The 23,269-nt window shown below is 38.8% G+C and overlaps 2 protein-coding genes across 16 annotated transcripts in view; one reads left to right on the top strand and one right to left on the bottom strand.

Annotated features, from left to right (window-relative positions):
* The window catches only part of MCPH1 (microcephalin 1), a 224,524-nt gene that overhangs the window by 40,520 nt on the left and 160,735 nt on the right, over positions 1–23,269 (bottom strand). Inside the window, exon 14 of one of the 13 annotated variants that reach the window (XM_043542349.1) lies at positions 7,099–7,181. The exons of 11 other annotated variants lie outside the window; for them this stretch is intronic. In XM_043542349.1, the coding sequence (XP_043398284.1) occupies positions 7,179–7,181 (3 nt within the window). In that variant the 3' untranslated portion in view covers positions 7,099–7,178. Of the gene's footprint in view, positions 1–7,098; positions 7,182–23,269 lie in introns of those variants that run through there. One more of the 13 variants, XM_043542351.1, reaches the window with a different exon arrangement.
* The window catches only part of ANGPT2 (angiopoietin 2), a 104,660-nt gene that overhangs the window by 17,538 nt on the left and 63,853 nt on the right, over positions 1–23,269 (top strand). The window contains exons 2-3 of one of the 3 annotated variants that reach the window (XM_043542356.1): positions 2,314–5,851; positions 14,425–14,666. In XM_043542356.1, the coding sequence (XP_043398291.1) occupies positions 14,454–14,666 (213 nt within the window). In that variant the 5' untranslated portion in view covers positions 2,314–5,851; positions 14,425–14,453. Of the gene's footprint in view, positions 1–2,313; positions 5,852–13,825; positions 14,667–23,269 lie in introns of those variants that run through there. The other 2 variants (XM_037894198.2, XM_007055048.4) reach the window with 2 other exon arrangements.

Here is a 23,269-nt window from a genome sequence, read left to right as displayed (position 1 = left end):
ATTAACCGAGAAGTAGCATGTTATAACTAAAGACATAATTGCCAATGTATGTATGGAGCAGAGTTGGGGTGTGTATTCAACTTTAACTTTTCATTTCCTGATTTGTGTGTTTAACTGCTGCATTTATATAGTTTTTTCTATCTCCAGAATATAATTTCTTAAATTAAATTGCCATGGTAGCTTTAATACCAGAAATAGTAAAATTTCAGTTTTGTACCTCATCTGAAACATGGCATCTCAACTCCAGCCATGCTGGTGTGTACAAATGCGCTGAGGCATTGCTTCAATACTGTTTCAGAGAAAATTGTGCCAGTTTCCAAAATCACTATCACTTCATCCAGCACTTCACCTGATGCTGCTTAGATATGAGATCCGAAAGGATCATGGAAAAACGTGGTTTTGACCATCGAAAATTTGTGTTGCATAAAAAAAGGATTTCCTTTTAACTATTTATAATGTGCTCCATTTTATTGTCATCAGGTGCCTTCTTGTACTTGTATTATAGGGACAGATAAATCACTAGGACATAACAATGGAGAAGAAAATGGTAATAGTGGTATTTCTTCTCCCCAGGCAAGGGATTCCTTAGCCTTAACACAATGTCTCACCTCCTCTCCTCCTAGTTACTAACACATTGCTGTTATTTTGTTTCAGTTCACCATACCCCAGGGAAATGCTCACAGCCAATCTTAAGAGAAATACTGAAAAAAAAAGTCAATGTTTCTATTAACATTAGAACTGGGAAAGCCTCTCATTCCTAACACTCTTACCTTTAAAAAAAATAAGCATAAAATTTTACATTTTGGCCCTAACCTTATTTGGAAGTCTTTGTAACATATTTGTTTATTTCCTTGTTTGTAAGCCAATAATAATGATGACGGTAATCATTAGCTGCTGCTTTCCAGCTAGAAGGGCACATGCAAGAGCTCAGGTTTTTTGTTTGTTTGGTTGGGTTTTTTTCTTTATGAGTCACCTGGCCATGTTCTTTAGTAGAGAGGAAGACAAAGAATCATCTTTAGTGAAGACAAGTCTAGTTTACAGTGGCTCTACTCATTACAAATGTGTAGCCAAATATACCGCATCAAGTATGAATACATGAAAACCTCTCTCTGCAAATATTCTGCTTGCACTCTTAAAAAAAGGTTAACACATGTACTGTACTTTTTTCTTGAGGGAAACAGATGTCAGGAACTCGGTACCTTACTGGTGCCATAAATGTCCTCTCCCTGAAACCTTTGTTTATTCCTCTTGCACAATTTCTCACTTCCTTTTCATTCTCTCTTTGACATAAATTTTTCTTTGAGTTCTGAATCTTAAGTTGAAATAACATGTTCTTGGGAAGTAAGACATGCTATTAATAAGTATACCATTATTAGATCAGAGAGTCTATCACTAACATATGAATGGCTGTGGAGCAGAGGAGAGGCTTAAATCAGAAGGGCTAAGGGTGTTTGGAAGGCTGGATTACTGTCTAATGCCTAAAACATTTTTTAAAAGGCATTGCTTTAAACAAGTTATTAAGCATAATAAACTTTCTTCTTTGAGCATAGCTGTTTTCCTATTTTTCAACAGCATTCAGGACTCTTTCATATTCAACTAATTTTACACTTGACTCCCCCGCCAAAAATAAAAAAATAAAATAAAAAAGACAAAATCCCACAGGAGAGGCAACTGGGAATCAAGGGACATTTTTCTTTGAGGATGGGGGAGATCAGAGCATATTCTATGTAGAGAGGAAGCAACCAGTCAAAGGTTAATTCAGGAAGGAATGGGGTCACAGTGCATTTGAAGAGATTAAGAGAAGAAAGCAGGTGAGAGGCTCCAGTTTTAGACGCAGAGAAGAAAGTTAGGAGGACATTAGAGAGAACTGGTAGATGAGGTCCCATGGGAAGAAAATCTAAGGTATAAGGGAATTCAGGAGGATTAACAGTTTCTCAAGGAGACAATATTAAAGGCACAATTGCAAACTATCCTAATGCAAAGAAGGAAGGAGGGAAGTGTCTAATATCCATCAGGAAGAATTTAATGACCTGAAAATCAAAAAGCACTCCTCTGATAACATGGATGACTTGCAATGGAGGAGTACAAAAGAATATCACAAGCATGTAGGTACAAGATTAGAAAGGCTGAGACACAAAATGTGTTACACCTAGCAAAGGACATAAAAGGCAATAAGAGGAAATTCTTTAAATACATTAGAAGCAAGAAAAAGATGAAAGAAAGTGGAGGCCCTCTACTTAGCGGGGAAGGAGAGCTAATAACTGATGACATCAAGAAGCTGAGGTGTTTAACGCCTATTCTGCTTCATTCTAGGGAACTTAAGGAACTAGCTGAAGCAATCTTGGAACCATTAGCAATTATCTTCGAGAACTCAAGGAGGATGGGCGAGGTCCCAGGGGACTGGAGAAGGGTAAGTATAGTACCTATCTTTAAAAAAGGGAACAAAGAGGACCTGTGGTATTATAGACCAGTCAGCCTAAGTTCAATACCTGGAAAGATACTGGAACAAATTATTACACAATAAATTTTTAAGCACCTAGATGATACCAGGGTTATAAGGAATAGCCAGCATGGATCTATCAAGAAAAAACCATACCAAAGCAATCCAGATTCCTTCTTTGACAGTATTATTGGCCTGGTGGATGGGGGAAGAGAGGAGAGCAGTAGACCTGATATATTTTGATATTAGTAAGGAATTTGAAGATCCCACATGACATTCTAATAGTCAATTTAGGGAAATGTAGTCTAGATGAAATTACTATAAAGTGGATGCACAACTGATTGAAAGGCCGTACTCAAAGTTATCAATGGTTTGCTGTCAAATTTGGAGGGCATATCTAGTGAGGTCTGCAGGGGTCAGTCCTGGGTCTGGTACTATTCAATATTTTCATTAATAAGTTGTTTATGTTATTTAATGTTATTTCAACTTGACTGGAGAGTATGCTTGTAAAATTTGCAGATGACACCATGCTGGGAGGGGTTGCAAGCACTTTGGAAGACAGGATTAGAACTGAAAATGATCTTGACAAATTAGAGAATTGGTCTAAAAACAATATGAAATTTAATAAATACAGGTGAAAAATACTATTCTTGAGAAGGAAAAATTAAATGTACAGCTACAAAATAAGGAATAATTGGCTAAGTGATAGTTATGCTGAAAAGGATCTGGGGGTTGTAGTGTAACACACAAATGAGTTAATGTGATGCAGTTGCACAAAAGGCTAATATCATTCTGGGGTACATTAATAGGAATGATGTATTTAAGACATGAGAGGTAACTGTCCCACTCTACTCAGCACTGTTGAGACTGCAGCTGGAGTACTGTGTCCAATTCTGGGTGCCACACTTTGGGAAAGATTTGAATAAATTTAATCAGGAAATACAAAGTATGCTGGAATGGAGATAGTTAAAGAGTCAGACAGTCCTTGGGTCTCACTAGTTGTTATGGTTCCTAAGAAGGATAGGAATATAAGGTTGTGTGTTGATTACAGAAAACTTAATACTGTCACAGTACCTGATGCATATCCGATGCTCAGAACTGATGGCATGTTAGATACTTTAGGCTAGGGGAAATATCTAATTACTCTAAACCTCATGAAGGGATACTAGAAAATCCTTTTAGACAGTACAGAAAAATAATCCACGTTCATTACTGATTTGGGATTTTATGAGTTGAATGTGTTACCTTTTGATTAATGCAGGAGCCACCTTTCAAAGGCTCTTTAATCAAGTGTTAAAAAGTTACAAGACTTTGCACAGGCTTATATTGACGACATTGCAATATTTAGCAATTCTTGGTCAGATCATAAAAAACACTTGGGAACAGTGCTGACAAGACTCAAAGATGCGGGTCTCACTGGAAAAGTGTCAAAAGGTAAACCAGAAGGAGCCAAAAGGTCTTTTTTAGGTAGGTAGGTGGTGGCCAAATTTCTCCTGATCCCTTGAAAGTACAAATCTATTGTTAACTGGCCTTTCCCCCCAAACTAAAAAGCAAGCCAAATCATTCATAGGCTTGGCTACCTATTACCACTTATTTGTACATGGTTTCAGTGACATCACACAAGTTGGTGTGTATACTATTCCCTGGGGGATAGCAGACATGGTATTTCTGTGAGTGTTCAGTGGAGAAGATACTTTGAAGCAGAGGAATGCTTCAAAGGGACTCAGGGATTGGGGTGCACCTATTGTTAACCTGCATGGCAAAGTTAGGGCTGACAGTACCCAGAAGAGAGTGCTTGGTAGGCTAACAGGCTAGTGGTGTCAGCGGTCTGACACCCAGTTAAACACAAACAAGTCTCTCACATGCTGGAGGCATTGGTATAATAAGGTGACTCTCAGTCCTAGGTACCCTGAGAACCATCACAGTTGGGCAAGAAGTAAAGAGCTTAATCTGCAGTAAGGGAGATTTTAGGTTAGATGTTAGAAAAATCCTTTATACTATAAAGGATAGTTACATTCTGGAATAGGCTTTCAGAGGAGGTTGTGGAATCCCCATAATTGGAGGTTTTAAGAACCAATTGCACAAACACTTTCAGGGATGGTCTAGATTTACTTGGTCCTGCCTCACTGCAGAGGGCTGGAATTGATGACCTCTCAAGGTCCCCTCCAGCACTATGATTTTATGAAGGAAGAAGACTGTTAAGGTCTTCGAAAAACTCGGTAAGATTCTGTCTGAAGAGGGAGAGTAAAATGTGGCAACAAATAGATGTCACTCACATGAGTCAAGAACAAAGAGTGATTTTGTTAATCTCTTTTGTAACTAATTCTCCATGGCATTACATCAATACAATACGACCAATATGAGACTGGCACAATATACATGTCTAAATAATTTTCCAGAATAAACTTATTTGAAAAAAATTACTTCTTATTTATATGCTTAAAAGAGACAGGTTGCAGTAAACTTAAAGTTATTCAGAATGTCTTGGCTTTTTAAAATAAGCTCATTGTTTTGCACAATAAGTTTAGCAAATTTCATAGGAAATACACATACAAGTACATCCTACATTGATAAGCTCGGATAATAAGGTGATGGGCATGGTATAAAAACCTAGATAAACTGATAGGAAGTTACTGCTTACTTCAGAAAGGATTTAGAGTTGGCTTGATTTAACTATGGGTCACGAAGAAAATACGTTCATTAATTTCAGCTCATTGCAACAAAATATTTGTCATTCCTTTCTCCTAGGGGGAAAAAAAATAAGACTGCAGACTAGATGGCATGATTAGTAGTTAGTATTCAAAACCCTTTTACTGTTTATAATTGTGATTTTATTAATCTTGTCCTTGTTTTCATTTGTTTCTGAGAAACATTCCAAAAAAATGAAGGAAAGAAAATTTTGGAGTCATCAAATGAAATTATTATAGACTAATAATATTAAAAGGACCCAAGAGTGCATCCGAGAGTGCTGAAGGAATTGGCTGCTGTGATTGCAGAGCCCTTGGCCGTTATCTTTGAAAACTCGTGGCGAACGGGGGAAGTCCCGGATGACTGGAAAAAGGCTAATGTAGTGCCAATCTTTAAAAAAGGGAAGAAGGAGGATCCTGGGAACTACAGGCCAGTCAGCCTCACCTCAGTCCCTGGAAAAATCATGGAGCAGGTCCTCAAAGAATCAATCCTGAAGCACTTACATGAGAGGAAAGTGATCAGGAACAGTCAGCATGGATTCACCAAGGGAAGGTCATGCCTGACTAATCTAATCGCCTTCTATGATGAGATTACTGGTTCTGTGGATGAAGGGAAAGCAGTGGATGTATTGTTTCTTGACTTTAGCAAAGCTTTTGACACGGTCTCCCACAGTATTCTTGTCAGCAAGTTAAGGAAGTATGGGCTGGATGAATGCACTATAAGGTGGGTAGAAAGCTGGCTAGATTGTCGGGCTCAACGGGTAGTGATCAATGGCTCCATGTCTAGTTGGCAGCCGGTGTCAAGTGGAGTGCCCCAGGGGTCGGTCCTGGGGCCGGTTTTGTTCAATATCTTCATAAATGATCTGGAGGATGGTGTGGATTGCACTCTCAGCAAATTTGCGGATGATACTAAACTGGGAGGAGTGGTAGATACGCTGGAGAGGAGGGATAGGATACAGAAGGACCTAGACAAATTGGAGGTTTGGGCCAAAAGAAATCTGATGAGGTTCAATAAGGATAAGTGCAGGGTCCTGCACTTAGGATGGAAGAATCCAATGCACCGCTACAGACTAGGGACCGAATGGCTAGGCAGCAGTTCTGCGGAAAAGGACCTAGGGGTGACAGTGGACGAGAAGCTGGATATGAGTCAGCAGTGTGCCCTTGTTGCCAAGAAGGCCAATGGCATTTTGGGATGTATAAGTAGGGGCACAGCGAGCAGATCGAGGGACGTGATCGTTCCCCTCTATTCGACACTGGTGAGGCCTCATCTGGAGTACTGTGTCCAGTTTTGGGCCCCACACTACAAGAAGGATGTGGATAAATTGGAGAGAGTCCAGCGAAGGGCAACAAAAATGATTAGGGGTCTAGAGCACATGACTTATGAGGAGAGGCTGAGGGAGCTGGGATTGTTTAGTCTGCAGAAGAGAAGAATGAGGGGGGATTTGATAGCTGCTTTCAACTACCTGAAAGGGGGTTCCAAAGAGGATGGCTCTAGACTGTTCTCAATGGTAGCAGATGACAGAACGAGGAGTAATGGTCTCAAGTTGCAATGGGGGAGGTTTAGATTGGATATTAGGAAAAACTTTTTCACTAAGAGGGTGGTGAAACACTGGAATGCGTTACCTAGGGAGGTGGTAGAATCTCCTTCCTTAGAGGTTTTTAAGGTCAGGCTTGACAAAGCCCTGGCTGGGATGATTTAACTGGGACTTGGTCCTGCTTCGAGCAGGGGGTTGGACTAGATGACCTTCTGGGGTCCCTTCCAACCCTGATATTCTATGATTCAAGAATCAAAGATGAGCAGAAAAGTATCAAAATGGCTAAAATTCAGGAACCAGCAATCTACAAAAAGGTTTTTATGATTTTAAAATTTATGACAAGATTTCAGATCTCTTATTTGCATCTAGAACTTTATTTTGAAGTTTAATTCTCTCATATTACAACAATTCTTTAAATTATTCAGGAGTGTTAAATATTACTATAATAGTGAATCAAATAGCACTTGTGCCTCATTATCATAGCCTGGCTTCTTATTCTGTCCCTCAGATTTAGTCTCACTGGAAAAAACGTGAATAAAAAAAGCATTAAAATGACAATTCACTCTCCTACACAATTAACAACCTTAGAATGAGATGGAGGAAAAAAATCTGCAAATAGAGACTAAGACCGAGTCAACATTTTCTTATATTACTTCACAAACTTTTATGCTTCCTTTAGTATCAAAGATCTCACAGAAGTGCCTCTCTACTTGCCTGTCAAACAGAAGCTGTGCAGCTGTATGTAAAATGATAATTGGAAAGATAATATTAGTGGTCTTGCTTTAATGCAGTGTACTCATATACTGTAAGAAATAAAAACAGAACTGGTTGAGTAAGGGAAATTACTGTTTCTCAAGAAAGGAAATTGCCTGAAGCACATCTGGCAAAAAGGTTTAAATGCTTAATTATGGCAAAATATACATTTCACTCCTTTTTATAAGGTGAGTTCTCTAAAGTGAATGGCTTTTTTTTTTAAAGGGGGAAATATCTAATTTTTACTTTAAATATACTGGGCAGTATTTGCTATTTTATGTCAAACACTCTATTCACTTAACTAAAAGGCAATCAGGAAATTGCAGACTAAGCATCACAATTTCAGTTTGGATAATACATTGTACTGTACATTCAAACAGGCCCCTCCATCTATAAAGCACCACCAAAGGGAGATGACCAAAATGAGTAACGTAACAAAAGTATTGAAAGGCAACTACAACTAATATGAAATATAATAAACTTTTTATTGAATTTTGTACTGAAATATAAAAAACCCTGTGCCAAGTTATTCAGAATCCTCCTACTTTAATATGTCTGACAATCTTAAAATGCGATGTTCCCACTCACTGTTGATAGGATGTAGATCAGCCTGTCATTCAGCAGTTGTGGAATAAGCCCTGCCCTCCCTCCAAGCGAGAAGCCAGACATGTTCTAACTCCTCAGAGATACAGTAACAATGCAGCATTCAGAATTTCTCCTCCTCACCGGAACTTTTGAGGACAAAAATTTATTTAAACTTTCCTAACATTTCACACTAATTTTCCAAATTCAGCTTCTTCCCATTTCCATTCCCTTGAGCTATGGCTAGTTTGGCTTTGCAGGAGGGAATTACTTTCGAGGCACAACTTTCCCTCCTCTGCTGGGAAAGCTGCTCCCAAATGGATGACGGGGCAAACAATGTTCAAAAAGATGCGCCAAATTCAGCAACTTTTTCCAACATAGGGTTAAAGAGAGGTTATGCTCATCTTGTTGGCAAGGTGCCTCACTTTCAGCTTCCTACACATGGTGGGAAAGGCTAAGATCCTTGCAGCAAAGTAGAGAGTAAGTTGAGACAGATGTCGAGACAGCAAAGTCCTCACTGATATATCTGAGGGGGACATTCAATCTACTTCACCACCGGACAGCATGTATCAGACAGGAAAGAAGAGCAGCCTCTCCTTGTGCAGGAGCACTAAACTAATCCTCCACAAACAGAAGGTTAGTCACAGCAGTGCACCCAGCCACAGATCTCAGAAGAGGCTGCTGTGCTCGGAAGCTATTGACTTGCCCACTGCTTCCACATGAGTTCCAGCCAGCATTCCTGGAGAAAGATTTCTGTACTCTCCACACTACTCCTGAATGCCACTGCAGCAATTAGGAGCCACACATTCAACAGAAATGCTAAATTGGTTGATCTTTCCAACATTCAAACCACTAGATTTCTTTCCTGTGGAGGTCCAAGCTATATCAAGGGTCTTCTACTCCAATCTTGCTCTTGACCCTCTACCCTCAAACAGCCTCTCAGACTCCTGCAGTCCCAACACAGAAGCAGGTTCAACCCTCAAAAGCCAGGGCTCCAGTGTGATGTTTCTCAGGATACCCATGACTATGATTCATCTTGTTACTTCCTTGACTTCAGTGAGAGAAAGAGATTTGCTTGTGTTTAACTGTCAGCACCCTAATATCACCAGCCTGTTAGCCATCCAACCACTCTCAACTGGACTGTGCCAGCCCTAACTTTGCCTTGAAAGTTAAGAATAGGTGTAACCCCAGTCCTTGAGCTCATTTGAAGCATTCCCCTCTGGTGTCTAGCCCTTTATCCCCTGAACACTCACAGAAATACCAGGTCTGCTGTCCCCAAGGGAACAGTATACATACCAGCTTGTATGATTTAACTCAGGATCAGCAGCACCTTTCCTAATATCACAACTCTGAGATATATTTATAGCGAAAACGAGGATAAGTTTATTACCAAAAGATTCATGATTCAAGATATTGTGTTACCATTTAAAACAAACTCATAGCACATTTTCTAGAGACTAAACTTAACAGGCTAATCTCATGTCTAAAGATGTTTATCTCACCAACGCCTTTTGCAGCATCTTCAACCAAGGCTGGTTGTGATCCCATTTTCATGAATGTAAACGCACTGCCTGTTTACTTTCTAAGGTGCAGGATCAGTGGGTGTCTTCTTTACTTTATACTTGCATCCAAAAAGTTCAGTCTGTACTGAGACAGTACAACCCCGTTGCTTGTTTTTCCTCTGTGCTGTTCCCTGTTGACTCTACACCTCTCTGCTGACTTTGTAATACTTAATTTATATGCTGACAGAGAGAGGGGTGAATAAACATCTTTTGTCTGACAGAAAAGCTCTGTTATCTCTGCCATAATACAGAATTTAAAACTTCATTTTCAACATATATACATAACTCCTAGATAGCATCTGTACTGTGATGGACTCAGACCACAAGGATATAAGAGAGTAGTGGAAGGCTGATATATCAGCCTCAGAATGAGCAGGTTCCCTAGATAGCCAAACAAAGCTACTCCAGGCCAATCAAGACACCTGATGCCAATTTAACCAGTTAAGGTCGTTAGATGAATGTTGGCACCTGACCTCAATTAACTGGCAACAGGTCAGTTAAGGCCCTTAGGCTAATGGAGACAGCTGGAACCAATTAAGGTCCTACTCATACTGCTTTAAAGCTCTCCTTTCCAGCTCTCTCTTGAGAAGCCCAGGTGAAGGGAGCTGGAGGAGCGGAGTGGAGCATTGCTGAATCCTGAGGTAAGTGCGAAGCTTGGGAAAAGGGGACCATGGGGAAGTGGCCCAGGGAATTGAAGCAGCATCATTGGTGAAGGGAAAAACCGCCAACAGCTGATACCATTAGGGTCCCTGGGCTGGAACCCAGAGTGGAGGGCGGGTCTGGGTTCCCCCCTTCCCCCATGCTCTACAGAGATCCCCTTAAGAGGGGAAGCAGACTTGGTCCAGGCCGGAGGCCAAACTGAGCCTACTGAGCTCTAAGGAGCAACAGAGACTGTGGGTATTCCACCTTCCATACTGGCCTGTGATGAAAGTAGCTCAATAAGCTGTGACCTTTGCTGCTATGCTGGGAAAGGGATGTCATATTGAGGGTCTTAGTGAGCTTCTGAGGCCACTGAATCTGCCTGGAAGTGCGGGACCCACCAATACAGGCTTGGAGCTTTGTCACAGTATGTACATTTCATAACAATATTAATGACCAGTGTGATGCTGGCTTTCAGTTAAGACCTCATATAACATTCTTTGGTGAACCAGAATCAGAATATTCTTGTAACCCTCTTGCCAGTTGGCATTGAGAGGCTGCTGGATCACATCCAGTCCCTTTGATCCCTCCTCAAAAACCCAGATGAACTGAAGTGCAAATATGTTCTCCGTGACTTAGTTGACCAGTGTGTGGAGGGATGAATGCATCATCCTTAGTAAATCAGAGCTGCCATCTCATAAGAGTTTTTCCAGATCAAGAGCTACTTTATAAATCCTCTCAGGAAAGGGTTCTTGGCCCTTCCTTGTCTGACAACTTCTCAAACTCCCGGTCTCCTTGAGATAAAGGTGGTAGCACAGCTCTAGCAATTGAGAAGAAAACCCTTAACAGATCACACTGGTAAATGTTATCCTCCACTTCATTGTCAAACTGAAGAATGAAAACACACACAGGTCCCACCAAAAAGTGTAAGAAAAGTAAGACAAATCTTCCAAGTATTCCTCACTAAGAAAAAGGAAACTTTCAGCACTGGAGCATGAAAAAGAGGCAGAACCTCATGCAAGATATTTTCCTCTTCAGTATTTTTAAACTAAGTTATCAAGGTTCGTAAGTGCTTTGGATATACTTCCAGGGGAGAAGCCAGTCTGACAGCATCTAAGTAAAAATGTGAAGCAAAAATCCCTTAAAAATGTAAAGGAAGATCTGCATCCAACTTAACTCAACTTTAATAATGCGAATGATCCGATAAATCTCATTTTGTCTGGTTAGACATCAAAAAATTTTAAAAAAATCTAAGAGAACAAATGTGATTGTGCAGACTCCCTGAAGGTTGCCACAAGTAGTCTCATTCCTTGAGAAAGAAACAGTTGTACAAACAGAAGGATATTTTTGTTCAAAGAAACCAATAGATTGAAAAGTAGAAACTTCTCTTCAGAAAAGTTTTGTGGCTGCATCAACAAGCTTTCAGGGTATCTATCACATTTATTAGTTTTGGTAGAGCAACACCAGGCTATGCATTCTCTCTATTTGCCAAAAACAAACGTTTCACTATTAGATTTATTTTACAGGAAATATCCTCACCATGTCTTAAGCTTTAGACAAACACCTCAATGTACTGGGATCCAAAGCATGGTCGTTGGCAAACAAATACTCCCCAGAAAGCAAATCTGGCATATTTGTTTTATATCTCATGCAGCTGAAACGTAAATCAAGCACATTTTGTCCCCTTTGGAGTTCTCCAGAAGTAAACTTTTTGGGTTGTCTTTAGGTAAGGCAGTCATGAAAACATAAGGTGGAGTAAGACATCTCAACCATCCAATGAGCAACAAAGTAGAGATCCTAATTCCTACAACTGGCTTTCACAGCCTTTATACAGTTTCCATATCATAGAAAGTAAAACAGTGTTAACGTGTTTTGGCAGAGAAAGATATATAGGGAAACCTGTAATGACGCTTCTTATGATATACAGTGCTTGTCCTATGGATAAATAGGGGACTTTGGTCTCCAGTGCATATTATTTTGGAACCTTCTTTAGCACAACATTCACTTAAAATTAAAAGCAATATTTAATAAGAGAAGTCCAGTTTCTGTGTCCAGATCCAAGGAATTATAGGGCAATTTCTCCTCAAGAATCAGTTCCCCAGCATGATGGTTTCCAGAGCGTATTTTCTACAGCAGACAATTTATTTTTCCAAGATTTTATTGGAATCAAACTCTTTCCTGGTCTTTCTTAGCTGTTTAGTAGTCTCATGCTTTCTGAAGTTAGCTGATCATTGCAGGACACAGAGTAATCCCTGTCCTCCCCATGTACAGCCCTGCACTATTAAATATTGCTCCATGATGTATTTTTCTTCATCTTCCACCACCGCTATTGACCACAACCAGAGGTGTGATATTAGGCCAGTATGATCTAATATAGCAAATCCTATACTCCCATGTCATTTATTCAGAGCCGACTCTAGGTTTTTTGCTGCCCCAAACAAAAAATTTGCCACCCCAAGCTCAGGTGGTGGGGCTGGGGCTCGCAGGCAGCGCTGAAGGCGGAGGCAGTGATGTCACCTTCTCCCAGAGCCTGCAGGGGCTTTACCCCCTCCCCTGCCCGGCCGCGCAGAGAAGCCCTGATATAAGGGGTGGCACAAGGCAGCGCAGCAGCCAGCTCGCAGATGAGGTAGCACAGCCCTGGCTCGCCGGCAGGACTCGCCCTCTCCTCCCCAGGTAGCGGCTGGGCCCTGGCAGGTCAGCACCCCGGGGCTGGGGCTGGGGCTGGGGCTTCCCCTTCCTTGCCTCATCTAAGTGGCGCAGCTCTGAGAGCACAACTGCCCTGAAAAAAAGGGTGGCCGGAACACCGCCCCTGGAAATGTGCCGCCCCAAGCACGTGCTTGCTTTGCTGGTGCCTAGAGCCGGTCCTGCATTTATTGAGGAATTCCTACTGCCACTCTGTTTGAAACATTATCCCCTTTTGCCCAGCTGGGAGACTTTTGATTGATGAATATTTTTAAAATGAACATAATTTAAAGTAGCCAGTTAATAACATGACTAACATTTAAAAAACTGTTTTCAAGCTTTCCTATTCACTTTTTACATGATTCACATAAAAGATCATTCTATTCTAATTACAGTAGAATGCATTTATGCACAATATGTTCAGTTGAAAGTTCAATTCTTAAAAAAAGAGCATGATTTCTTTCTGAAAGGATAAGCTGAAGCCTACCTTTGTCTGATTAGAAAAGTGTCTTCCTCCTTATTTATACAAACTATTAAACATAAGCCAAGCAATGCTGGGCTGAGAAACAGTTCAAAAGAACGGTTTCAGAGTAACAGCCGTGTTAGTCTGTATTCGCAAAAAGAAAAGGAGTACTTGTGGCACCTTAGAGACTAACCAATTTATTTGAGTATAAGCTTTCGTGAGCTACAGCTCACTTCATCGGATGCATGTGAGCTGTAACTCATGAAAGCTTATGCTCAAATAAATTGGTTAGTCTCTAAGGTGCCACAAGTACTCCTAGTTCAAAAGAATTTTTCTTTAAGAGGACCAAACAAACAAAGGAACTTTTGTGTGCATATTTTAAAATGATCACAAGAAAAAATTTACAAGCTCACACTGAAAACATACTTGGAGGCTATAAGAACTGATGTCTAGGAAATTCGTAATTAGAATTGTGCTTAAGAAATTCACAGGGGTCCTGTAATTGATCAGTTTTTCAAGAGATTTAGTGCAGCATACCATACAGCATTCAGCAGTGTGCTCTGATCTTTGTGCTGCCTTGCAAGTGACCCCCCCTACAGGAAGATAACGGATAAGCCAGGAGGGAGGAGCAGTTTAGCTACACATGTCTGGCTACTCTTATCAACTTATCATATAAGGAAAGGAAAGTGATTGATTCAGATACCGAAGCTGTAAAATCTTGCCAAAAGACAAGCAGAAGAAAACATTAAAGCTTAGTTTTAAAACTAACACAGAACTTGCAGCTGAGACAGGACTGTTTCTCTATTGCATCTGACAGTTTAGGGCACAGCCGGAGAGAAGACAGCACTTTTTTTTTTACCAAGTTTGCAACGGGAAAGTAAAAAAAAAAAAAGCCCTCATTCAGAGTACTTTACACATGACAGTAAAGCACTGAATTTCAGGGCAGGTCAACTTGATAATCTGGACTCTTGTTAAGCATACTGAAAATAAAATACTTCAGTATTTTAGATTTGCTGGGTTATCATAGCAATTAAAATGTGGCTGGCTGTTTACTTTATTTTGAGCTGTAATCTTGTTTTAGCTTCAGGGTATAGCTCCTTTCGTAAAAGCATGGAGACTATCGGCAAGAAGCAGTATCAGGTTCAGCATGGGTCATGCAGCTATACCTTTCTATTGCCTGAGATGGACAACTGCCGCTCTTCTTCTAGCTCTTATGTGTCTAATGCAGTGCAGAGGGATGCACCACTAGATTATGATGATTCAGTACAAAGACTGCAACTACTTGAAAACCTCATGGAAAACAACACTCAGTGGCTAATGAAGGTAAGACAATATCATTTCTATTCTAAACACAGGGTTTGACTTACAGTAATATGTTTCTATACTTTTACTAATGCTGCTTTTTCTACTTCTCTAAATCTCTAATTTCACAAAATTGTCACCAAACTTTCTTTCCTAGGCTACGTTTGTGAATTAAGAGGTTCAATCAAAAGCTCATTTTGAAGTCCGGGATCATTATACAATAAGTAGAAGGGGAGCGAGAGCTGCATTATTCTGCAGAACATGTATGCTGTTTAGCTTGCAAGCAACTCAAATTTAATGACAACAGTTACTAGCAGTTATATATGCTGGCTTCAGGCATACATGTGAAAAGTCATACATGAAACAGTAAAAAGAAAAGGAGTACTTGTGGCACCTTAGAGACTAACAAATTTATTTGAGTACCTAAGGTGCCACAAATACTACTTTTCTTTTTGCAAATACAGACTAACACGGCTGCTACTCTGAAACATGAAACAGTAATAGGAAAAACTTGATCAGCTAGTTATTTACAAACAACTGACAGTGGCTAGCTTATCTCTATTTAAAAGTGCCTACAGTTTATTTACATGGAGTCATTTTCAGCACATTGTACAGAGATTTAAGTATGAGACTCAAGATTAGCAATCTACAAATGCTTCTTTGCTTATCTCCAGGGACTGATTTGTAGTGAAATTAACCTAGGGAAATGACAATTTCAAGAAAGCTCCACTAACAAAAGTCCTTTGAATCTTGTAATTCTTCCACTCAAATACAGAGTTTACAAAGGAAAAAGCAGAAACAAAACGTTGTTTCCATTAGTACAGAAAGTATGTCTGTCCTCATAATTCCTACAAAACAACCTGTTATAAATTGAGGGAATACATACGTGTGTGCACACACAGATGCACATGTACACACAGATGCACATGTACACACATACCCCAAACAAGGCAATATTTATATATTTCTACATGAATAATGGAAAGGCAATTAAATAATTCACTGATAAACGTTCATGTTAACAGAGGATACAATTACATTCAATTCCACACAAACAAGTTACATTTTTACAGAACCTAATTCAGACATTCCCAAAATATTAAACAGTATGTTAAATTTTGACTTAAGCTTGAGTTACACCAGCAGCTGTATCATTTTAATCTTAGTACAGGAAGAATAGTTTAGTTGCACAGTATAGCTCTAATCCTGAATCTATTTCACACTATTATGCCTATATTCTAAGCAAAAAGTATTATGATGCTTTAACATAATCACCATAATATAATGCTGCAAATACTTCTCTTCATATGCTTCAATGACAGCATAAAAATGGTTCTGAATTGTAAACAAAAGTAGAAAGTAGCTCATTACTAGTCCAGTATGTTAGTGACTTTCTTAAATATAAACTTTATTCTTTATTTTAACATTTGTAATGAATCATCATTATAAAATATTATTTTCTCATTAGGATTTACTTCCTCCCAGCAGGTACACAGATACATAGTATGATGTATCCTGTGAAACCAGCTAAGTGTATTTGCATGTGTAAAACACAACAGCCCTATTTTCAAGATATAAAGCAATGTGTACTTTCATATGTAAAAGTAGGCCTTGGACTCTGTCCATAATCTGGAAACTTGGATGATTCTATGCAGGCCCCTAAACAACAAGTCTTCTTTTAGGGTTTAAGCTGTTTAATATTTTAGGCATCTCAGTTTGCAAATTACAGCTTAAATATCTAGCCATTAACTACTCTTTTGCTTTAACTTCCCATTTCATAAGAAAAAAATATTTCCCTCCACACTTATGTACATTCATATTTATTTAGCAATATTTCCCGTTGCAGTGTTAAAGACCAACACTAACAGATGTGCAATGTAAGATGAAAATATACAAAGTAAACCAGTCTAATCTATTCAGTTGATAAGCCATTTCATAAAATAAATATTAAAGGCACACAGAAGAATTCTGTGCTAAATGCCAGTTATTACAATATTGCATTTGCTTAATTAAGAGACATCAGGTAAAGCAAAAACCTGTAAGATAATTCCACCACTCTTAGTCAAAATACTCTTTTTCCTGTCAATCTCTGGGAAATCCTTTTAAAAAAGAATAGATAAGCAAATCCAACACTGAGAATTCAAAAGGTAAGGTTTTTTTTTTTCCAAAGAGGACACAAATAAATTGAAGTATTTCTTTGAGTTCTGCAAATGTTTCCATAGTAGCACAGTGCTGATTTTGAACTGTTTTAGCAGCTAAACATCCTGTAGAATGATTTACTGTTTACCTTTTCATTGCTTTAACACCTGGTTCTTTATGTTTTCTGTTATATCTACAAAGAGCACCTCAGAAAGTCAACTTCTGTTGAGACTCACTTTGTTAGTCACACCTGGTCTAAGGGGATGTGAAAAGCAAATAGAAAGCCTTAAAGTGCTTAATCTACCCTACTTGCTGTTTTTTCATTCTATCACATACCATACTACATGCTACTTCATTAATATTTCAGATTATTAATGAAAACTCTTTAATGATCAACTCATAATTTAAATTGTATCAAATTTACTAGAACACTGACAGAAAATTGTAACATTCACTGCAATTTCTTCTTTAGTGATTACATTGAACTTGAGAAAAGTATTATGTCTTTTGTTCTTCTAAAAAAATATTTATTCAGGAAAGCACAGTTGAGACATGGCATCTTTTTATTTTTGAAGTGAAATTAAAATGATCTAAAATTGTCTCACAAGCTTCTAACGTAAATTAACTTTACAGGCTTTGTTCCAAGTGTATTGCACATCCCAAAACAATTTCACATTTCCCCCTTTAATCTATCAACCAAAGGAAATGTTATGTTTCTGAATGAACACTGGACTATATGAATGGAACAGCCTGAGAAACGTACACTGTATCTGGTTAACAGACAAACACAATGGGAAGACAATTAGTTGCACAGGACTGTTTTTGCTTTTGTGTAAATAAGAGGAGAATTTGGCCTATAATTGCCACACATTGTATCTTATTTCATGGTACCATATTCGTTGCTGAGAACCATGCTAATAATGGATGTTATCACTGTAAATACAGTACCTAAATCTATACTGCGACCATTTTTAGTGATTTATAAACAGAGATACCTTTCTGATAACTGATATTGATCATTAAATTTGAAGGAAACTGGGAATAAGCCATCAGATACCATCAAGCATCTAGCAATAGTTGCTACAGTGGAAGGCAAAAAAGCCATAATGCACCTAACAGAACTGTGCAATCCTGCACATTAATGGTATGTCTACACAGCAAAGAAAAACCAGCGACTGGCCTGTGCCAGCTGACTTGTGTTCACAGGGTTCAGGCTGCAAGGCTGTTTCATTACTGTGTAGACTTCTGGGCTCAGGCTGCAGCCTTGGCTCTAGGACCCTGTAGGGTCCCAGAGCAATGAAACAGCCCCACAGCCTGACTCTGGGAGCCAGAATTGGCTGGCAAGGGCCAGCCACAGGGTTTTGTTTGCTGTATAGACATACCTGAAGGGAGCAATCCTTCTGGACATCCCCCATCCCAAAGGATCAGTTTACCTATTGTAACATGGTATTTGTTTATCCTATTTGTTTTGAAATGGGGGTGGGGGAGTGCCAAATAACCCTGCGTATATTTCAACTTTAAACCAGTTCAGGGGAAGAAGGAGGGGACAATTAAGGTACACCACTAACGTTTTAATTTTCCAGGCTTATGCAGTAGTTACTATTCCTATTGTGAATTTTTGTTATGCAGCAATAGCAGATCTTCAAACATTGCTGCTGCAAGGTATACAACTCCTGTCCCTAAGGTTTATGAATAAACCAAATCCTATTAAAATTAGTGGCAAATATCACTCATTTGAATAATGGCAATTTCACAGCCAAAGCTCCATGTATATCCGCTTGAGAACAGATGCTAAGATCATTGTATTCACATCTTTGTACCTAGCAACTTTAAAACGAGAGGGATGGCTCTCTATAAAGAGTGACCCTATTTAACAAATTTGCTGCGCAGTCCTAGGCTATGTTATTAGCAACAGTTAAAGACAACATATTGACCATGGAGTACTGAACTTAAACTGTACAAAATAAATTGGGTATCTGCTGACTGGGACAAGACAGACCAGCTGGTAGTAGTCTGCACCAGGACAGTCCAGGTCTAATCCAACAGCAGAACTTGGTTCCTATCCACTACTGACCTTAAACTGGATTATTATGGGGTGCAGGTGTATTGGTAGAGTTTCATTCTTTTTGGTGATATTAAACAGATTCATTTTCCTTTCTCTGTTCAGTTTGAGGTTAAAAATCCTCTGACACTTTGAAATTACCTCAGTTGACCAATGTTTCTTCTCAATCAAAAGAAGTTCGAACATCTTAGACTACATGAGAATACTACCGGCAAACGCTCATTTGCCTGCATAACTACTGCATCACTACTTAATTAAATTATTATGAAACATTTTTCAGCACCTTGAATATAAAAGGAAATATATTAAATATTCCATAAACCAAACTTTTATGCAATGCATAGGGACAAAAATACATGTTATTAAAAATTAGTCAGTTAATGTTTTATATTTTGCAGTATCCAACAGATGATTCTGACTCTCAAATCTAAGAACTACATTCCTTTCCTACATAACACATCTGTTTTCACTTACATGTTTCCATCTACCAGTTACATATTTGTTAAGCAGAAGAGTACTGGCAGGACACAAAAAGAAAATACCTCTTTTTCCCCACTTTGAGACAGTATCAGTGTATGTTTTGGGGCAAATTTTCCAAGCAACTATTCAATTTATTAATGTAAGTCATGTAGATAAATCCCAGAAAAATGTTTTGAAATTGCATTCCCGCACAAGCTTAAAGGAAAGGCTAATGTCATTATTCTAAATTGCAAAATTCCAATTTTCAATCTGAAACAAGAATGAAACTGTATGGCAAGATGAAACCAGCCAAACAGTAGCAGAATGTTTCTTGTGCAATTCTACAATACAAAAATGAGACTGAGGATTTACCACCTGGCTCATGTTGTGCATCAACTAGGATCGCAATTTAGGCATATGGATAGTTGGAGCAGCAGTTGGGGGCTTTCCCAATTCATTCCTGACTGACATTTTCCCCTTTAAACTGCCCTTCTTCTTGCACATGTAGCAGCCAAACCTGGAGATGACCGAGCACACGGTTTCCAGGACTAATGTCCCACTAAGATGCCTGCTTGCATCCCCATTTCACACATTCCAGCCAGAGCCTGCCCTTGGAGTCTGAGAGCATAATCTCCATAAAGTTCCCATAGCCTTACATGCAGAGACAATTACCTTTAAAAACTGGGTTTCTTTTTTATGGGTACAATTATCTTACCACTGGTCCTCCTTTTGCATTTGTTTTTTAAAAATATGTATGCAACTATGCAACAGGTGCATCAGTATCTATTTCTTTATAAAACGTACCAAGCAAAATAATCAGCAGCACTGATGTGATTACTACTCTCACTGAAAACTCCTTTGCCCCAACTATAAACAAGTATTTTGTCAGCATTGAGCTCTGTATAAGACAGACAACAGGGTCCATTCACAATCCACAATTCTAAACATTAATACTCTCAAGAGCTATACATATTATATATTATTTAGTATTACAGTATTTGGGGTTTTGAAAAGTTCACTGCATTTTTCCTTATTTGATTCACAACCACTTCTCATAGTAAATCAAGACTGTTCAGTGAAGAGCGCAGAATACATGCATTTTATTTGACAAGTTTTACCACACTTTTTATACAACAGCCTCATGCCACATTTATTGCTTTATTTTTTAATAGCTTTGGCTGAAAGCCAGTACAGGGTGCAATGAAATGCTACTTTCTGCATCATAGTCACATTATAGAATTGGACATATACAAGGAGATAACGTGATTTTGAAAATACAGTCTCTGGATTAGTGTCAAGGTCTGCAACATTGGTGAATAACTTAACTGCTAGAGAAGGGAACATCAGAGTAACAAGCCACATAGCCCCATCAGCTCACTCAAATAGAATCTGAATCAGCACCAAAGCAGTCAGATCAGTCCCTTCTGGCTGGGGGGATGGGGGGGGGGGAATTGAGGGAAAGAGAGAGAACCCCTCACAGGAGGTGCTAATTTGTCAGCATTGCTAATTAAATTATTGTGGTTGGCATTGCTGCTTCGCCCTGGCCTGGCATGCAAGAGCAGCAGAACAATTCCAAAACCATTGGTCTGAGGGAGAGGCAAGAAGACCGACAAAATGGGGAATGGAGTATTACCTTCGTCTTTCCTATGCTTGTGTCAGATGCCTGACAAGGATGCCTGGTGACTAGGGATTCCTGAGTGACTTTGCAATACAAATGCATCAGATGACACCTATAAGTCCCTCATGATAATTAATTAATACCGGAAATAAAAAGTGAATAAAAGCAGCGCCAGAGAATTTGACAGAAAATGTCACAAAAAATCTACAAAGTGTAATCATGTCAAATGAAATTTTGCTTTTTAAAAGTCTGTTTTAATCCCTACAAATATCTGCTTTAGCAGTATGGAACCTATACCGTTAAATTTTACAGTAGAATGATTTAAGCTAATGTCCCTTCCTACAAAATTGCTTGTCAACTGGAAAAATTATTGATCAACTTGGCTTTCTTTTTAACAGACTTACCCCACTCTCTGAAGGTATCTCCAGAGTACAAGGGAAAATAATCACGTTTGCTCTTTAAGACAGGATGGAATGCTCTGTTTGGTGCATCTCAAGTGCCTTACACTCCAAATAAACCAAACAGTGTTCAAGAACACTTCAGATTACAAAATCCAGATCCATATTTTGTATCAAGAGATTCCACACCTAAATGGTTCTGCAAACACTCTCAGTGTCAGTATTCAAGTTGCCCAAGAAAGCATGTCATATGGCATTAACTCCCTTCTTTAACAGCTTGCTTTCTGCATTTTCACTGCATCACACCATAAACATATTACTGCAAATGCTTTTTGTCTTCATTAGCCTGTATAGCATGGCTAAACCTCAAATTAGGATACTGAAAGATTTGAGTCAAAATGCATCCAGCAACTAGCATGGACAGGAATTAGTCTAGAGTTCTCTGATGGTGAATAGACTCCTCCCCTCCTCCCATATAATTTATAGAATGTTGATTCTAGTATACTACTAAGGAATTATGTATTAATTTGGGAAGTCTATGAAGCTACAGGCGCTCTGTCTCTACACTGCTCCCTCCAAAAAGCCTCAAAATGTTTGTTAGCTTATCCCAAGGACTTCCAGCCCTACTGGGGCTATAACGAAGACTCCCTATCCTCAGTCATCTTCCTCTTCCTCAAAGACCTTGACTTTCTCTTACTTGCTCTCTCCTTTACAAGAGGCCTGGAAATGAGATATCCCTTCCCTGGATGGGTGACATTTGAAGAACATCTAAAAGGTGCTGGTGAATCAGCAGTTGGCCCACTTCTTTCCAGACCAATGGACTTCAGAGATTCCTGCTGAAACCAAGCAATGTGCAATATCCTATGACACCATCTGATACTCTAGAGAAAACCATACCTTACGGTTGTAGGTTTCGTATCATGTGCAGCTTGAGTACTGAACAGAATTAGAGATTATAGAGTACCCTTCACTCACATCACCTCAACTATGTATCGTGGACTTTATACAACAACTGAAATTTTACAATGTCCCGCTGAACAGCAAAGGCAGCCTTATTCATCTTAAATTTTCTAGAGAGGAAAGCCTGTAGAACACATTGCAACAGCTGTGTCTAGTGCAACAGGAATTCTTGAACAGGCATATCTATTTATTTTATTATTATTTATATTTTTAGACTCTGAAAAATCTTATGTTAGCGCACTCATTGTGATAATGAAAACTGACAAGTATACTAAAAAAAACACAAAATGAAACTTTCATGACCTGGATAATTACATTTGAGCCCAAAGTTAGCATATAAAACATGATGTCTCAATTCTCTTCATTTTCCAATTCAAGTTAAATAGAAGGGGATTGTTTTTAGCAAATGGAATATGAGTTAAGATAATACCAGAATAAAAAATTTTATATGATTATTCTGTAATTTGTAAATTTCTTTGGCTTTTTAGGACTATATGCTAGAACTTTTAGGAGAAGAAAATTTCAATTATTTGGAATAGGAAAAAGTGTTGCTTTTTATAATGAGGATTAGTACCTTCAAATCCCGTGCTTAAAAGATAAACACATCAGCCCAAAACAGAGATGTGAAAGCCATCACTTACATAATTTCCAGAGTTTTATCTTCCGTTACAAGAACCATCCAGGTTAGTGACATCTGTATAATCCATCAGGAATCAGTTGCTTGAGAGAGTTTACTTATATATTGTGCTCAGGCTAAAGAATAATGGAACATATTTCCCACAGATTTTTACTTTCAACAGCAACATTCTGTTAATTGAGATCAATTGTTTGGTAAACAACCATTTTTTCTCCCACTTCATTTCAGTCAAGGACTGGTCAGCTTCTGGACACTTAGTTCAAATTTGTTCAGTTTTGTAACCAAATACAGTATAAAGCATCCTCTTAAATGGCACTAATCAGTCAAGTAACAGTAACCCTCTATTTCTTG

Source organism: Chelonia mydas, chromosome 3 (genome assembly GCF_015237465.2).
Source record: "Chelonia mydas isolate rCheMyd1 chromosome 3, rCheMyd1.pri.v2, whole genome shotgun sequence".
Classification (NCBI taxonomy): Eukaryota; Metazoa; Chordata; order Testudines; family Cheloniidae; genus Chelonia; species Chelonia mydas.
This window is presented reverse-complemented; position numbering and strand designations above follow the sequence as displayed.